We start from the raw sequence: 15297 nt of genomic DNA, 5'->3' as shown, positions 1-15297 counted from the left end.
TTTAACTGTATAAAATGCCAGAGACAATATATTTGAATCATATTATAGATTATTTATAGTAATATTAACCATATTATTATTGGTATTAGTAGTGGAATTAGTGTAAGAAGTAGGAGTTGTAGTTGTAGATATATATGTCAAATACGATTAACTGTAAGACATTTTACAAAGAATGGTTGTTTATATTTCATCATATAATTTAATGTTAAAATAACAGATAAATAATGCAGGAAAACAATATAATTTAATGTTAACTGAAGGTTTGGTTTCAGTTCCAAGATGTTCGCTTACGCTATACGTTCGTACATCCTCGTCGCCATCGCGTCTGCAGGTTTTTGGTTACCCCAAAAATGCCAAAACGGAAATCCATGCCAAAACGGGGGTACATGCTTTTATTTCCCCAACCACAGTGGGGAAATTGTCTGCAAATGTACTACCGGATGGGACGGACAATTCTGCACGACCCGTAAGTTATTTGTGTAACTTTCAATTTAATAATGTTGGCGCTGACAAGAGGAGATTCTTCGTTCAGGCGCATTGTTTTGAAAAAAAGTTATGTGATGTACATATACGTTTATATTGTATAGTCTATTGACAGTGCAGAATATTAAGAGAACGATTTTACTTATTACAACCATGCAAGTTGATAAAAACAATATAACTTCGTTAAATTAAAACATAATGTTTTTACTACATTTACAACGTATGATACTTAAAAAAAATATTTTGCACAAAATATTACAAGAAATGTTAAGCTCGATTTGTTCATAAGTTCTCAATTACAGCTAGCGGTATTCAGGAACATAAACCGCTGAGAGGTACACGGAATTATCAGGATGATATTCAAAATAAATGTGAAACGAAACGGGGAGGTTGACTTTTGTTAAATTAATTACCACTTGCCCACGTGCTCTTAATTACAGCTTTCCGGTACATCGGATGTTTTACTGACACTTCGACCCGTATCATGCCTGTCAGGCTACCCGATTCGAAATCAAACTCGCCGATGGAGTGCGCCGCTCGTTGCCATGGCTACGCGTATAGCGGCACGCAGGTCAGTAAACAAGAGGAGTCAGCTGAGTGGTCAAGTTTTTGTTATCCACACATGGAGTAACAACAACCACTGTTCCCCTCATGCACCATGTTGTTATTTTAAATAGGCGCCAATTTAAATCAGTATACATCTTAAAGCAAAACTGTTCACTGTTTGCACGAAGAATTGTATCCCACTGCTTTAACAGAGGAATTTCTCAAGAAATCATTTTAAGTTGATGTTCATAGCTCTTATCAGCTGCCATAAGTTCCGTTTAATTAAGCGACTTACGCAATAAGTTAAAATATTCAACTTGTTTGAATTCCTATAAATAAGTTCTATATTGAATCAGATTAATAGATATAAAATTGAATGGTAGTACGGAATCGAGTGCTTTTGTGGAGACTCTCTGAACGCCACGAAAAGGCCGGACTACGAATGTAAAATGGCGTGTCCTGGGGACAGCACAAGGAAATGCGGTGCAGGCTGGAGGATGAGCGTCTACAGCAACAGGGGTAACATTTTTGTACTTTGGTTTGGTCGTGTCAATTACTGTATAAATGTTAAGCAAAACTGATTTCTATCATATAAACTAACTACACACCACGGTTTGGATATTGTTTCTTTTGCAGCTGTTCCACAGCTGTCGACTCGCGAACAAGGAAAATTGTGGTTCGGAAACAACACTGTGTGAGCTGATACGAACTTGGCCTATCGAAAACTGATTGCTTTTGTTATTTTAAAAGAACAATATATTTTTCTTTTTAACTAAGTGCCTTATTACAGAGAAGTGTTTGCATTGTTTGCATTCTACTTTGCTGAGCTTGTTCAGCATGGATAAAAGTTATATTAAAGACTGATTCTCCTAGACTTGTGTATTCTCACAATAAAAGCTTTCCTCTGCAAATCAGTGTGTCATTATTTATTACACACTTACAACAATAGTATATATATTTTTAAACAGAAGTGTCTCGAAAAAAAACACAACAACAATTACAACTGCGTATCGCCTAATGTATACTTTGTCAGTAACAAGAGAATCAAATGAATAATCTGTAATAACACAATTTCGACATCTTCAAGGAGTTGATCAGACACAACAGAACGTTAAAAGTATGTGTCCCAGTATTTTTCATCAACATATAAATTCGGTTCATTCCTTCATATGCTGTTACTCGCAAGTTGCAACAAATATCTATCAGGAGTGCTTGACAGAGGAAGCAATTTGTGACCCGATAATTTCAGAAAAATTCTCACGACTGTGTGACTAGGATTTTAGGGTAACAAATCACACAGCTCAAATTGAGTAAAATTCGCAATCATATCATTTTTAAGTCACATTTCAAACAAATCCCGAAATTTATTATTTGATATACAATTAACGTTGACAAAAGCCTTCATTAAACAATTAAACGTATGACACATAATTCTTTTTACCTGTTACTTGTTATTCGAATGACAAGAAAATGCTTACCAAACCAAACACATCTAAATGAAACTGTATTAAAATAGATAAATGTGTGTATTCACGCCAAACAATATGTAGAAACCATCTACAGAGTACAGATAAAATCACAGTGTGGTCTTACCAGTTCAAAATAAGTTTTCCTCACCAGATTCAAGACAGACACATGCTTAGCGTTGTTCCAGCTGAAGTTTCATGTCATCTCTGTGAACAAAAAAAAAATAAGTATAGCTTATTTATTGCTTGATTTATTTATTTCAATATATAATGACATAATACATGACAATACGAGTATAACACACACATGTACTTAAATATGAGAGAAACATGGATGAATTAAATAAATACATGAGTGAAGCCAAGACAAGCATCATTATATATCAAGGATGACACAAACTAGCGTTTAATAAACACTTATTTCCATTGTGGTCCTTGAGATTTAGTGTTGTGTGACATAGGAAGACATAATTAGAAATAAATATATATACCAGATTATAGCACCTTCATCAAGTCACCTTTAAGAAAGACAACGATTCATGACACAAAACATCTAAATTGCACCTAGTTTGAGAATATTCAGTATTAAAATATTTAAACTTACTACCCATATATATATACGACATTTACTTAACTTTTAAAGCTTGTAAAAATTAAGTGACAACAAGCAATTAACAATCAATCTAAGCAACCTACAGACACAAAAATATTTATAAAAAATAAATAAATATTTGATTAAAGAAAAATAAAAAAATGGTTAAGAATCAAGTAGAATAGTACAATATTCCTTAGGACTAATACTTGAAGCTATTGTTTGTTTCAGAGTCTCTAATATTCTGTGGTAAATTATTCCACAAATTGCATGCCCTGTAGGCAAATGTCCTTTTACCAAACACTTTTACCTTATGAATTGAGTAACGGCTACTCTCTATAAAGTAGAAGGGATTCTCGTCACATTTTACAGGGTCTGTACATTTGACAGCCTTGGCTATGAACCTAATTTTGTGAATATGAACAGAGCTAGCTTAGGTAACATTTTCCTTCATATATAACGGAGCAGAATTAGTATCATGATCTTTTTAAACAAATATTAAGTGTTGTTGTTTTTCCAGTTTAACCTCGCGTTTGAACGGTTAGAAAAATGTCGGATCAGTGTAGGAACTTCATATTACAAACGCGCGGTTGCACTTTACTGAACAAATACTTATTTGTTTTAAAAGATCATGATACCTATAGAAAACTCTCACACATGAGCGGGCTCTCCAATTCATCCCATTAAAAATGGTGAAATATTTAAAAAGACATCATTAAATGTTAACTGGATCGCGCTTTATTTTCCCAACACAGATCTTTAAAAGTCACGTAGTATATGCACCTTGATAGCGTTGATGTTAACCCGAATAATACTATAGAATTTAGGTAGCAGACCACGGTAGAAACACACTCTCTCAGAGCCGCAGACGCCTTCTTGATCTTCACCAAGCTCAATTCCGAAAACAACGAACCTGCAATCATAAAAAACACATTAACTGCACACAAGAAGTCTGAAACTTACATTTAAGATAAAAAAATAGCATACGGAACCTGCACATGTGATACTATTGACAAAAATGAAAAAATGGCAAGGCCGCAAACAGGAGCTTCAAAATCAACTTTTTACCATGTACGAAAGTGGCTGGGGACGAATGAAATGTAATGATAGCCTGCTTTTGGAATGATATTTTTACACGCAAAACATAGCAAAACCCATCAAACCATGAATAAATACCATGTATCCATGCAGTTTTCGCGCAATACTTCACAGAGTGACCCTACTTGCGATTCCAGCTTAAAAAGAACTCAAAATACAATATGCCTACCGCAGTTGTCCTTCCTGAGTAACAAAGAACACAACAACAAGAGGTCATGACCCCACAGTTTCGCATTTGAAAATGGTCATATTCTTAGGATTTAATGCAATTTGGGGATACAGTAAGACCTATTACCCTCAAAGTTGACATTGTTTTGTTATCTGTCTGTTGGTGTTAATAAAGAACGACACTGAAGTGTTCTAACAACTTTTAATAAGCACCAATATAAGAGTATGTGAATACAATAGATTTAACACGATGGAAAGCTAGTATGAGAGAGAGCGCAAAAGATCCAGTGTATGCATGTTTATAGGTACAGTCAGCTATGTACATCACGTGACTTCTTAAACCTGGTAAACTCTATAATATTAGAACATCTCCCCCTTTTAAATTAAATTAATTACAAAATGTAAAACACAACAAAACTAACTTGTACAAGCGCAGTTAACAGCAAAAGTAAAATTGTTGCTTTAATCGGAATACAAATACTTGAATGAAATTCCTGGAAATTCATATTCTTGCAGTTAACAATGCTTATCAGATAAAACAACGAAGCTTTGAGGGAAGAACAATTAGAACTGTCACAGTTGTTTCACACTTCTACCCGTGGAACAGATAAAGCATAGATTAATAAACTCATTAACGATGTTTGCTATGTCTTCACAAGTCCATTTTCACTTTCGGCCTGACCTGTCGACCATAACGTGTAGTTTAGACTGGTCGCTGGTTGTCAATGTTTGGCTGTGCGTTTGGATAATTCTTTTGCACGTTCTCTTGCATTTGAGAATTATTTGCATTTTCAAAAGTACTTTCCTCATCAACCATAGACTGGAAATCAAAATCTGGTGTTTCCGGGAATGCCTCATTAGTTTGTAGAATATGACGCCTGTTACGCCTGTAAGAGGCTCCATCCGGGTTTGTACAGTATAAGATCTATCATTGAGAGTATCAGTAACAACAGCCTGTTTCCATTTTAGGTTTTTGCTCTGAATTCTTGACGACTCATCTATATCAAGTAGAGGGAGTGATTTCGCAATTCTTGTCATAATGGATTATGCGTTTTGTTTTAGAAGAAGATAACCTTTCTCTAACTATCTCAGGAGAAACGTATCTGGGTAGCAAATTTGACCTAACCGTGGGAATAGATAATTGATCTAAGCTGTCTGCCCATAAGAAGCTCAGAAGGACTGTAACCACATTCCATTAGAGTGACTCTGTACTCAAGTATGCTTAGCATTGGATCGGTTTTGGAAGCTTTTGCTTTTGATAAAATCTTTTTACAGATTTTAACAAACACCTCTGCAAAAACCATTTCCCGAAGGATGATGTGGACTTGATGTCCTGAAATCATATTGCTTTGCAAAATTTGAAAATTCAGCACTGCTGTAACACGGCCCATTGTCAGAAATAACAATTTCTGGGATGCCCATTCTAGCAAATAGACCCTTCATTCCATTGAAAACTGTTTCACTTCGCAGATTTGGCAATTCTTTGACCTCAAAGTAATGCGAGTAGTAATCAACTACAACTATGTAGTTCTTGCCATTCCATGTGAACAAATCTTTTGCAACCATTTGCCAAGGATACTCTGGTATGTCATGTGAAATGAGGGGTTCTTTTCGCATTTGAACTGCAATTCTCTAAACAGACAGGACAATTGAGGACCAGCTGTTTGATATCACTTGAAATACGAGGCCAAAACATCAAGGTACGTGCTCTATTCAAGCATTTTTCTACTCCCATGTGACCCATATGAACAAGTTCAAGTATGCTTTTTCTTAACGATGGCGGTATCATAATTTTATGACCTTTCATGATGATACCATCACTGATGGTTAATTCATCTCTGTAACACCAGAATTCTGTTAGTGTGGAAGGACATTGATTTTTGCAATTAGGTCAACCCGACAAAATTGTTTGTTTCAGTGTGACCATTTGCGCTTCTTTTTCAGTTTGATGCCTAATTTCTTGCATTTTTCTGTCACTAACTGGTACATTTGACATTACCATATTAACATGAATGTCAGCTTTTTCGGATAATTCTGGGAATGTCTTCAACAGTGGTTTCCTAGACAATGTATCTGGGACGGGAATATCTTTACCCGGACGATACTTTACCTCAATGTTGTATGACTGCATTTGCAATAGCATGCGCTGCAAACGAGCAGGTGCGCTGTGAAGCGGCGTCCTAAAGACAGGAACAAGTGACAGGTGGTCTGTTTCTACGGTAACATGCCTACCAAAGACCCATTGGTGAAATCGTTTTAGACCAAACAGAATTCCTAAACACTCTTACTCAATCATTGAATAGTTATGTTGACTTGAGGTGAGTGATTTGCTTGCATAAGCAGTTGGTCGACCTTCCTGCAAGAGAGTAGCACCAAGACCTATGCTAGAGCTATCTGTTTGCAAAACAAGAGGTTTCTTGTGATCATAATACCCAAAGACTTGACCTGGCTTTGTCAACAAATCTTTCAATTTGGTAAATGCTTGCTGCTGTGGTTCTAACCATGAGAATGCCACATTTGTTTGCAAGAGTTCTCTCAGAGGACTTGTTATCTCAGATAGTTTAGGAGCAAACCTAGAGAGATAATTGACCATGCCCATAAATGTTTGCAACTCTGCCTTGTTTGATGGAGGTGACATTTGGTGATCGCAGCGACCTTTGCTGGATCGGGCTTCAGACCTTCAGAAGTTAGTATGTGTCCAAAATACTGAACTTCTGTGACGCCTACTTCTATTTTCTCATCATTAAAAATAACACCCTTCTCACGAGCTATTGCTAGCACTGATAGTTAATTTTTGTCATGATCTTCCCTCGATTTTCCACTCACACAAATGTCATCCTCAATGCTTACAACACCATCTAGACCTTCAAAAAATTGGTCCATTCTACGAATGTACTCATCACCACTCATACTAAGACCAAATGTTAACCTGAGGTATCTATATCTTCCAAACTCAGTGTTAAAACAAGTGAGGTATGATGACTCTTCATCAAGGATTACTGACCAGTAACCTGACCTAGCATCTAGCTTGGTGAAATACTTTGCACCTGATAGTGACGGTAATACAACATCTAATGTTCTCATATGGTAGTGAGGACGTTGAATGCATTTGTTCAAGTCTGTAGGGTCCAAACAAACTCGCAGTTTGCCTTGGCCTTTCACCCATTTTGTAGGTTCAATGACCTTACGAATGACTCCTAAATTTTCCATTCGATGTAACTCAGCTTTGACCTTATCTCTTAGCGCAATTGGGGTTTTCCTTGGCGGGTGAATAACAGGAATTGCATCATGTTTTAAATGAATCTTGCATGGACCTGGCATTGCACCTATACAATTGAAAAGATCTAGGAAGTCCCTTAGTATTTTCTGTTTTGTCAAGAACGTATCACTGTTCTGGGATTCCACAGCAACTGAGATCTGAATCAGATCAAACTCAAGCGATGTTTGGAGGCTCAAAAGTAGAGAAGACCTGGTTTCTATAACATGAAACAGTACAGGTTTTCTTTCACCTGTCTTTGAATATGTACAATTCAAAGTAACCATACCCTTTGACTTTAAAGGTGTATTTTATACGCTGACAGACGGACATTCGACAATTTTAATGGCCCTTTAACACCAGATGTTTTGTATACAGAATATGGTCAAATGTTTTCCTGCGATCCTGTATTAACGTTGAAACTGACCAACGTTTGCTTAGGCCCAACACAAAATGATACAAACGCTTCGCCGTTTTTAACACCAGATTTTACACTGTCCACAAACACGACGTCTTCTGCGACGGAGTTCACATTTTGCAACCGACACACTTTTGCAAAATGGTTCCACTTGTGACATTTGTTACACTGCTTTCCTTTGGCTGGACAATGGTCACGCGACGAATGCCACTGACCCCGCAGTGTCCGCATTTCCGGTCACGACTGGATGCACCCGACGTCGGCCCTCTTGTGTTGCCTGTCGACGTTGTTCCTCGGTTCGTGGAAGCGCCCTCCGTTGGTCTACGGTACAGTGTTGTCTGCTTTGCACCAGATGTACATGTGTACTTGATAGGCGATTTGGATGCCTGATGTTGGTGACTGGATTTACTTTTCGTTTTTAAAGCATTAACCATGGTTTGACTCTTCGGTTTTATTTGATTGAGCTGCGACTGTGCGTATTCATACGACTGACAAATTTCAATGGCTTTTGTGAGAGTCAATTTGTCACCTTGTTCGATCAGTTTTGCCCGAATTTTCTCTGACGAAATCCCAAATACAATTCTGTCTCTTATCATATCGTCTCGGTATGAGTCACCAAAGCAACAGTCTTGAGCAAGAACTTTGATTTTGGTTACGAATTCCTCGATAGTGCTGGTTCCCTGGCGTTAAATATTGAATTTATATCGTCAAAATACAGGATTTGATTTTGGTTGAAGGTGATGTTGAAAAGCGTCGCTTATTTTTGTTACTGATTTGCGATCATCTGCACTCAAATTCAGCTTATTGTATATTTTCCGGCCTCTCTCTCCGACAAATAACAAAAGATATGCAACTTTTGCCTCGTCCGATTTGTCCTTGTACGGCCCATCAAACATTAAAGACACATGTTGACGGAAACGACGGAATGCCTCTAAAAGGTTCGCACTATCCCAGTCCATCCGCGGAGCAGGTACACCAGTTAAATCCATTTTTATTGACGAGCTATTTAGGCTTCTGACACCATGTTTTGTTATCTGTCTGTTGGTGTTAATAAAGAACGACACTGAAGTGTTTTAACTACTTTTAATAAGCACCAATATAAGAGTATGTGAATACAACAGATTTAACACGATGGAAAGCTGATATGAGAGAACGCGCAGAGCTCCAGTGTATGCATGTTAATAGGTACAGTCAGCTATGTACATCACGTGACTTCATAAACCTAGTAAACTCTATAATATTAGAACACTACCCTTAACCAATGTTTCACTTTTTGATTTTGCCAATTCGCATATTCTGCTTTCTACTGTGGTCTGCTACCCTACCACCGAATATTAATAATAAGGGCGAGTATCTATGACAAGTCTAAAATGCACTATTTAAACGAGTAATTTCCCATTTTTCATAAGCTGTTTTGATAAAACTGAAAATAATGAAGAGAAAATATAGACAATGTTTCAAATTCATAGAAACTTTAAACGTATTTACCTGATGCACATTTGAAACAATGCCGACATGGTTTTGTATGTAAATATGTTTACTCGATGTATGTTTATCCTATATTCTTGCTAGTAAATGACAAATACATAAATTGTTGATGTGAATATCTTCTTGCTGCTGTATTGATCTTTCTATGCATGCTTAACGTAATGATTCCATTACAGGGAACAAATACATTCTAGCACAAATTTTATACAGGGAGACGACATTGTGTGGCAGGTGTACAGGTGTACGATAATTCCCGGGTTGTAGAGTTTATTTGTCGTAGCAATTATATTTGCGTCCAAGCAAGGTTTGCTGATAGTACCCTCCCGAAAGAAAGGTATTCGTGTAGATATAGATAGATAGATATAAATAATTAAAATGATTTATTTGCAACTTACAAAACATGGGGACACTTTGACGTACGCCAATTATTGTAGTGAACGATACTCGCGTGTGCGCATATGTGTGTGCGCTCGAATGCGCGCGTTTAAATGTTTATGCGCGATTGCTTTTGTATGAGTGTGTTTCATATGGGTTCATCATGAAGATATATTGCGTTCTTTACAGTTGTTGATGATAAAAGCACCAGATCACAAAGCGGACGGACTTGTGTGTATATCCTAGTTTATTAGGTACTTAAGCGCATGAGATGGCATTATGTGAGGATCCGGTGTGTGTTCCGGCACAGGCGTATTAAGTTACTATTAACTAACTTAACTCACGACAAGTGAGACGAATATGATTAATAGCTGCTATTTTAAGCTCTTCATTTGTTACAAACGTATATGTTTTTGGTGAAGTCATTTGCTTAAGGTTTGGGGTGTAGGGAGGGGCGGGCTAAAGTACCTAGGAGAAACCCCATATTTTTGGTATGGCGACCACCAAACAAACTCACATGGTCAGTAAGTGGTATTGAACCCGGGTTATCGAATTACGATTCGTGTGTAAACACCAATGCGGACGGATAGGTTAAGAAGTGACTATAAATGTATCAATGAAAGTTTGTATCGGTTCATTAAAATATGTTTATTTAATTGTTGTTAGCAATTTAAGTTATCTACTTACTTTTCCGGTATCACCTGCGTTTATCGTTCCATTTGAGTTTGTTGGTCAATAAATTATTTGTTATGAAAAGTAATTCACGTACGATAGACTAACTTCCATCGCATAATTCCTTGCCACAGCTTCGGTCCACTTCATATACAAACGCGCGCTTGACCTGCGGTGATTTACGTTTGATAGCCGATGATTCTCTACAATTAGTGCGCAACCCGTCATAACTCAACTCAACTCAGTTTATTAAGTAAAAAAAGGCCGTTGGCCAAAAATACACAGTTTTTGATACAAAATATAACACATGTTTGTAGTTGCGAACACATCATCTTAATACTAAAATATGTCAACATATTACATTGTGTTGATGTTACATTAAAAATGTATCAGCTTATTCGATTCTGTTCAAAAGATGATACACATACAAACACAATTTCAATAGTGTGTCATTATCTGTTTTGTTCATCAGATTATAAAAGTCATGTACAGTATCTCCACCCATATACCAGTTATATAAAAATTCTCTGCGGACAACGTCATATTTTCTACATTGAAAAACGCATGGTATTCACAATAAATAATAGATAAATGTTTCTCGTTAAAACAAAAATTACAAAATCTCAAATTATATGCAAGATGCAACTGTCTACCAATTTCAATAGTTAATATATAGTATTCAACAGTTTTTTGATTGGAGCATCTAAACTTGGCAAAGACCTTACATAACATACAAAGAAGTCTACGTTGCCAACATCCTGAGAGATCCAGACGAATCCGAAACCATATCTAAATATTAAAAATTTTCATGTGTTGCCCAGCAAGTACGCCCGGCGTTATCTATTGATATTAACATATTATAGCACTGTTTAGGAAATCTGTTATTAGGCATCATTAACAGTTTACACCAATATTTAATGCAATTAACAAATTATGTAACAGATAAGGGTAGTCGGCCACATTCGCCAATGGCGATACAGGTATTAGTATTTTTCCTTACATGCAAAATGCGTATACAAAAATTATTTTGGACAGTTTCAATGGCATTTACATATTCATATCCCCATATCTGTGAGCCGTAACACAATATTGGCTTTACCATGCTATCAAAAAGTAAAAAGAGTTCTTTAATAGGGAAGTTCCCAAAAGTCCCTTTTTAACTATAAATTGAGAATATTGCTTTTTGAGCTTGTGAACTCAGTTTTTCTTGCGCCGCGTTCCACGATAATTTGGGTGTAAACAATAATCCCCTATTTTTATAAGCGGAAATGGTAATAATTTTCGTACCCCGATATGTCCAGCGCTCGTAATTTCTTAAAGGTCCGCCATTTCTAAAAACAATAATTTCAGTTTTATCTAAATTAATCTCCATTCCCGTGGTAATGCAAAATTGATCAACAACGTTTAACTGTTGTTGAAGATTAAAGGCCGTTTCCGCACAACTAGCAATATCGTCCGCAAACATGAGGCATATATTGTCAGGTATTTCATTTGAAATAAAAATTACGGATCCACATGTTTCACGTAGCATAACTAATAATTCATCTATAAATAGAGCAAATATGGTAGAACTGGTCTTGTCACCCTGACGGGTACCAATATTACATTACAAAAACTCTGATATAGTAATTTGACAATTGGTTCTATACTTCGCCGCAGAATTAGTGTCGGTTGTATAATGTACTTTAACACAGGAATAGAGAGTGCTATACAATTTTTTTAATACGTCAATGAATTTACCTTTAATTCCCTTTTTGGTAAGTGCTTGAAAAATTACATTGTGGTTTATTTTATCGAATGCCTTTCTAAAGTCTATATATAAGCAATAGAATCTACCCCCCTTTTTTGACAAATATTTTTGAGCCATCGCTTGAAGGCAAAAAACATTATCTATAGCTGAATAGCCTGCCCGAAACCCTGCTTGAGATTCATCAAATTTATTGTTTCATTCCGCAAATTCATATAATCGTTTATTTACTATACCGGTAAATATTATGTACATTATATTAGTTACAGAGATTCCACGGTAATTTCCAAAAATATGAGTAGGTCAAGATTTGTGTATTGGACATATTATACTCTGACTCCAATTTTAGGACAATAGCCAGAATCAATAATTCGATTTAAAAGTAATACTAAAAAGGGTGTAATATTGTTTAATGAATGTTTATAAAACTCAGCTGGTATTCCATCGATGCCACTGCTTTTATTATTTATTAAATTATGAATTTGAAATTCGACTATTGCGAGTGAAAAGGGCTCATTTAACGAAATCACATCATCGTTTATGGCATCTGTGTTATTGTTTATAACAATGCACGGCGTATGATCGCTGTATTATAAACTACGAAAGTAGTCGTGCCATTCATTAGCCTCGATACTAGTAATACTGTTTTGTTGCGGTTTAGCTTGCTTAATTTTTTTCCACAATACATTCGGATTTTATCAATTCTGGAGTAGTTCCGCTCTATTTTTTTCTTTGATATTTAAAACGTTTAGCATTGCAATAATTTTAAATATATTTCTGCGATCTTTGTACTCATTCAAATCAGATGCTAAATTTGAGGGTCGGAATTTTCGTAAATATGGGTATATTTGTTTCTTAAGATTATCACATTGTTTATCCCACCAAAGTGGCTGTATTGATCGTTTGTAGTTACGTAATAAAAGCATATTTTTGCCTGCCTCATAGTAAAAAGCGTTAATTTTGTCAATCGCCGCTTCAATATTTGTAGTAATGAGATTCATTATTATATTATAATTTTCATTTAAGAGCGTATTTATATTAGCGCGAAGGCATCAGCAAATCTTTCTTGCCATTTGTATTTATTTACGCGCGTATCTTCTTTATTATTACCAAAATAGTAGCGGTTGTTATTTATGTGTTCCAAGTTTATTCGACAGTTAATTGGAAAATGATCAGACTCTGAGCGGTCAAGTACTTTGAAGTCAATCATTCTCGAAAATAATTCTGTTGAAGCAATCATGTAATCTACAACACTTGCCCCTTCGTTTGAAACACATGTGAAACGGCCTTCCTTATCGTTCGCGAATCTTCCATGTACACCAAACACACAGCATAAATTGACTAACGATTTTCCAAAATTATTTCCTCTTAAGTTATCTCTATTCGCGCGTTGCATATCAAAATCACTGCCTTCATAATCTATGTCTCCAAATATATAATATAAATCATCGCAAGGTATGAAATCTAAGTAATCTTGCGTTCTAGAATTTAAGTCTCCTGAGAAGAAAAAAAGAGCATCGGAATATGTAAATTTTAGCTGTTGTAAGTTAGAAAACATACAATGTATACCACTCTTCTCATCTGTTAGGTTATACATTGATGACCCTTCTGGAGAGATATAAGTGTAATACATAATGAAATCTTTTGACTTAAACAATTTAGAACATTTACAGTACAAAACAACACAACCATTAAGTGAGTATTAATACGTGAGATTATATTTAACTTCTATAAATGGTTAGAAATCAAAACACATATGCCTCCACTGTTACGTATACTGTTTTCGATTTAACTCTTTAACATGATCATACCATGTGTAGGATTCTAATAATGAATTAAATTCACCACAACAATTTCCCCAAGTTTCACATAGACTAATAATATCAAATGAGGATAAATAAGTTTTAAATTCTAGATTGGTTATGTGTTTACGTAAGCCTGCAATATTCCAGCTAGCGATATTTATATCGAGCAATTTCCTCGTGCTGTCATTGTTTGTTGGGTTACGGCCAAATTTCTAGTCAATGAATGAAGTGTCGGATCGTACGTCATCCTCGTGAGAGCTTATACCGTCTCTGGTTGGTGTATTCTCATCATTGGGCGGAATGCGTTCACTTACGTCATCATTCACGTGGTTGATCTTGTTGTTACCATCCAATCGGTGATGTGCATCATTATTGTTGTCTTGGTGACCACGTTGTACCAATGGGAACAATTGACTGTGTAATGTCGTTGTATTTGTACACTTCGTCATTCACAATTATTTTATCATAACGTATTATGGCATAGTTATCATTTCTTCTTGTACCATACGCTCTCCGAGAATTTGCCTATGTGTACGTTTTGTCGCTGAAGTCGTGTTGAACATAGTGTGACCGATTATGTTGTAGCTGTCTATTCGCCCGTTCTAAAATTAGTTCACAGTCTTTGAACCGTGTAAACCGTACCATGATTGTACATTTGCTTGGGTCCCGAGATTTTATGCGATGTGCACGATCGATTTCGAACGTGTCTGCTTCGTCCCCAAAATTCAATGTATCTTTTTGAAATGCGCGTTCTTTTCTTTCAGAAACATCCCAGTTTTCATTTAAATATCCGTCTATATCGTTTATACGAAGATTGTTTCGACGGGATTGATTTTCAATCTGATCCAACTTATTTGTCATTTGTGACACTTCATCCCGTAGTAATATATTCTCACTCCTAACCGGTCATTGTCTTGCTTCAATTCGCTGATGGTTGAAAAATTGAGTCAATATTAGTATTTATACAGCCGATTTCTTTGACTAAGCGGTTATTTTGTTTATCTAGGGCGATGTTCATATTTCTTAGAAAAGTAAACATTTCAAAATCATTACTGGAATCAATGGTTGACCTACTTTGGTTGTTTTGAGTAGTCCCGATGTTATTCAATGGCGATGGCGACGGTTGAGAAAAGGCATAAGATGGCATTGTCCGCTGCCTCGTCACCACGCTGTCTAATGTATC

General features: G+C 36.1%; 1 protein-coding gene across 1 annotated transcript; it reads left to right on the top strand.

Annotated features, from left to right (window-relative positions):
• Positions 1-278: 278 nt before the first annotated feature.
• Positions 279-1912, top strand: LOC127834170 (uncharacterized). Its single transcript, XM_052359807.1, has 4 exons — positions 279-466; positions 924-1054; positions 1413-1548; positions 1666-1912. The coding sequence occupies exons 1-4, from the start codon at positions 280-282 to the stop codon at positions 1725-1727; spliced, it is 516 nt and encodes a 171-aa protein (XP_052215767.1). The 5' UTR covers position 279; the 3' UTR covers positions 1728-1912.
• Positions 1913-15297: the final 13385 nt, after the last annotated feature.

Source organism: Dreissena polymorpha, chromosome 6, assembly GCF_020536995.1.
Source record: "Dreissena polymorpha isolate Duluth1 chromosome 6, UMN_Dpol_1.0, whole genome shotgun sequence".
Lineage (NCBI taxonomy): Eukaryota > Metazoa > Mollusca > Bivalvia > Myida > Dreissenidae > Dreissena > Dreissena polymorpha.
Note: the sequence above shows the minus strand (reverse complement) of the source record. Positions and strands in the feature narration are given on the sequence as shown.

Bases quoted from the DNA above. Each gene is read 5' to 3' on its own strand.
- LOC127834170 (XM_052359807.1), top strand. From the start codon at position 280: ATGTTCGCTTACGCTATACGTTCGTACATCCTCGTCGCCATCGCGTCT. The intron at 467-923 runs GTAAGTTATTTG...TCTTAATTACAG, and splicing joins CGGACAATTCTGCACGACCC to CTTTCCGGTACATCGGATGT. The intron at 1,055-1,412 runs GTCAGTAAACAA...ATTGAATGGTAG, and splicing joins ACGCGTATAGCGGCACGCAG to TACGGAATCGAGTGCTTTTG.